The sequence below is a fragment of the Nannospalax galili genome, unplaced genomic scaffold, assembly GCF_000622305.1.
Source record: "Nannospalax galili isolate Female #2095 unplaced genomic scaffold, S.galili_v1.0 scaffold2610, whole genome shotgun sequence".
Lineage (NCBI taxonomy): Eukaryota > Metazoa > Chordata > Mammalia > Rodentia > Spalacidae > Nannospalax > Nannospalax galili.
Genome location: NW_008328097.1, coordinates 275420 through 276983, shown reverse-complemented (window position 1 = coordinate 276983; position 1564 = coordinate 275420). Strand labels below are relative to the sequence as shown.

Below are 1564 nucleotides of genomic sequence, written 5' to 3'. Positions count from 1 at the left end.
TATATTATTTTTTAATTTTCTGATCTTTGCCTCCAAACTTCCTATGTTTTCTATATATTTTAATGATTGTGTTAGCTTTATTTCTTTTCTTGTTTTTATTTTGTTTTAGGAGTGAAAAAGTCTTCTTTGGTTAACTTTTCATTATACAAAACGATGGGCTTCCGTACGACATTTTTCACATGTATGTGTCAATATACCTAGCTCCTGTTCACATGTGTACCCATTAACTCTTATTTCACTGAAATTCTAGAAAATAAATTGGTTAGAACCCTCTTAGCTCCTCTGAGACTTTGCATCAGGCTAGAGGGGAACCTCTGATGAGCTCAAAATCTGCAAGCCTGCCTTGCAGAGTGCCTTAGTGGCTGAGCCCATCTCTTCCCCTATTCTTAGTCTGTAAAAAGCCTTCTCCCTAGTTAACATCACCATACAGGACCCTTTAGCGATGTGTCTGGTTTGATCTGAAAGCTATGACACCCCGAAAATTGCTCAGACAGCCCGCAGGCCCTGTAAAACACTGATGCAACAGTAAGTGTGCTTGCCAGCACATTGCCTACATAATTGACTCTGGTTGCTCTTCTTAAATTCCAGTGCATTAAATCCTCTTCTTCTCTTAACAAGGGAGGCTTGTATGAGACGGTTAATGAGGTCTACAAGCTGGTCATCCCCATCCTGGAAGCGCATCGGGACTTCCGGAAGCTGGCCTCTACACACGACAAGCTGCAGAAGGCCTTTGACCACATCATCAACAAGGTAGCTGAACACTAGGGTTCTGTTAGCTGCTGTCAGGTGACCCATCCTATGGTGTCAGGTGACCCATCCTAGAGGTGCTCCACCATCCTTTTTCACTGGCTGCAGACTGGCCTTGAGCTCAGTGTTGCTGTAGTTCTCACCATCAGACAAGGAAGGGCTGGAAACTGACTGAAGGAAGGCAGGTGGAATTGCTTTATAAATGGAAAAATGTGAGAAACTTTTAAGTTCACTTAGATGAAGCCACAGACATCTTTCCTAGGATTTCTTTGTTATCGCTTCTAACATTTATTTTGTAAGCACTAAAACTGCTTAAAAGCGGGTCATGGTGGCACACGCCTTTAATCCCAGGACTCGGGAGGCAGAGGCAGTACAGATCTTCGTGAGTTCAAGGCCAGCCTGGTCTACATAGTGAGTTCCAGGACAGCTGGGGCTACCGGAAGTCCCTGAATCAAAAAGACCAAAACAAAACAAAACAAAAAAACTGCTTAACAAAGCGAATCCTCTTTGTCAGCTACAGGAATAAAATGTCTGCAGCACAGTGAAAGATCTTTTTAACCCAGTGGATCACTGGTAGTGACATGACTAAAGAGAACTTTTCTCCTGTAACAGGATCATAAGAGGATGTTTGGAACTTACTTCCGAGTTGGTTTCTATGGTTCCAAATTTGGGGATTTGGATGAGCAAGAATTTGTTTACAAGGAGCCTGCAATTACTAAGCTTCCCGAGATCTCACATAGACTAGAGGTAAGAAAGAGATCCTGTGTGCTCAAGACTGTACTCATCAAAAAAACCAAAGTTTAATGAGCCACTATGT

The 1564-nt window shown here is 42.5% G+C and overlaps 1 protein-coding gene across 1 annotated transcript in view; it reads left to right on the top strand.

Annotated features, from left to right (window-relative positions):
- The window catches only part of Dock8 (dedicator of cytokinesis 8), a gene marked incomplete at its 5' end in the record, with an annotated part of 99460 nt that overhangs the window by 77725 nt on the left and 20171 nt on the right, over nucleotides 1-1564 (top strand). Inside the window, 2 exons of the mRNA XM_029554094.1 lie at nucleotides 619-750; nucleotides 1360-1494. Of these exons, the coding sequence (XP_029409954.1) occupies nucleotides 619-750; nucleotides 1360-1494 (267 nt within the window). The remainder of the gene's footprint in view (nucleotides 1-618; nucleotides 751-1359; nucleotides 1495-1564) is intronic.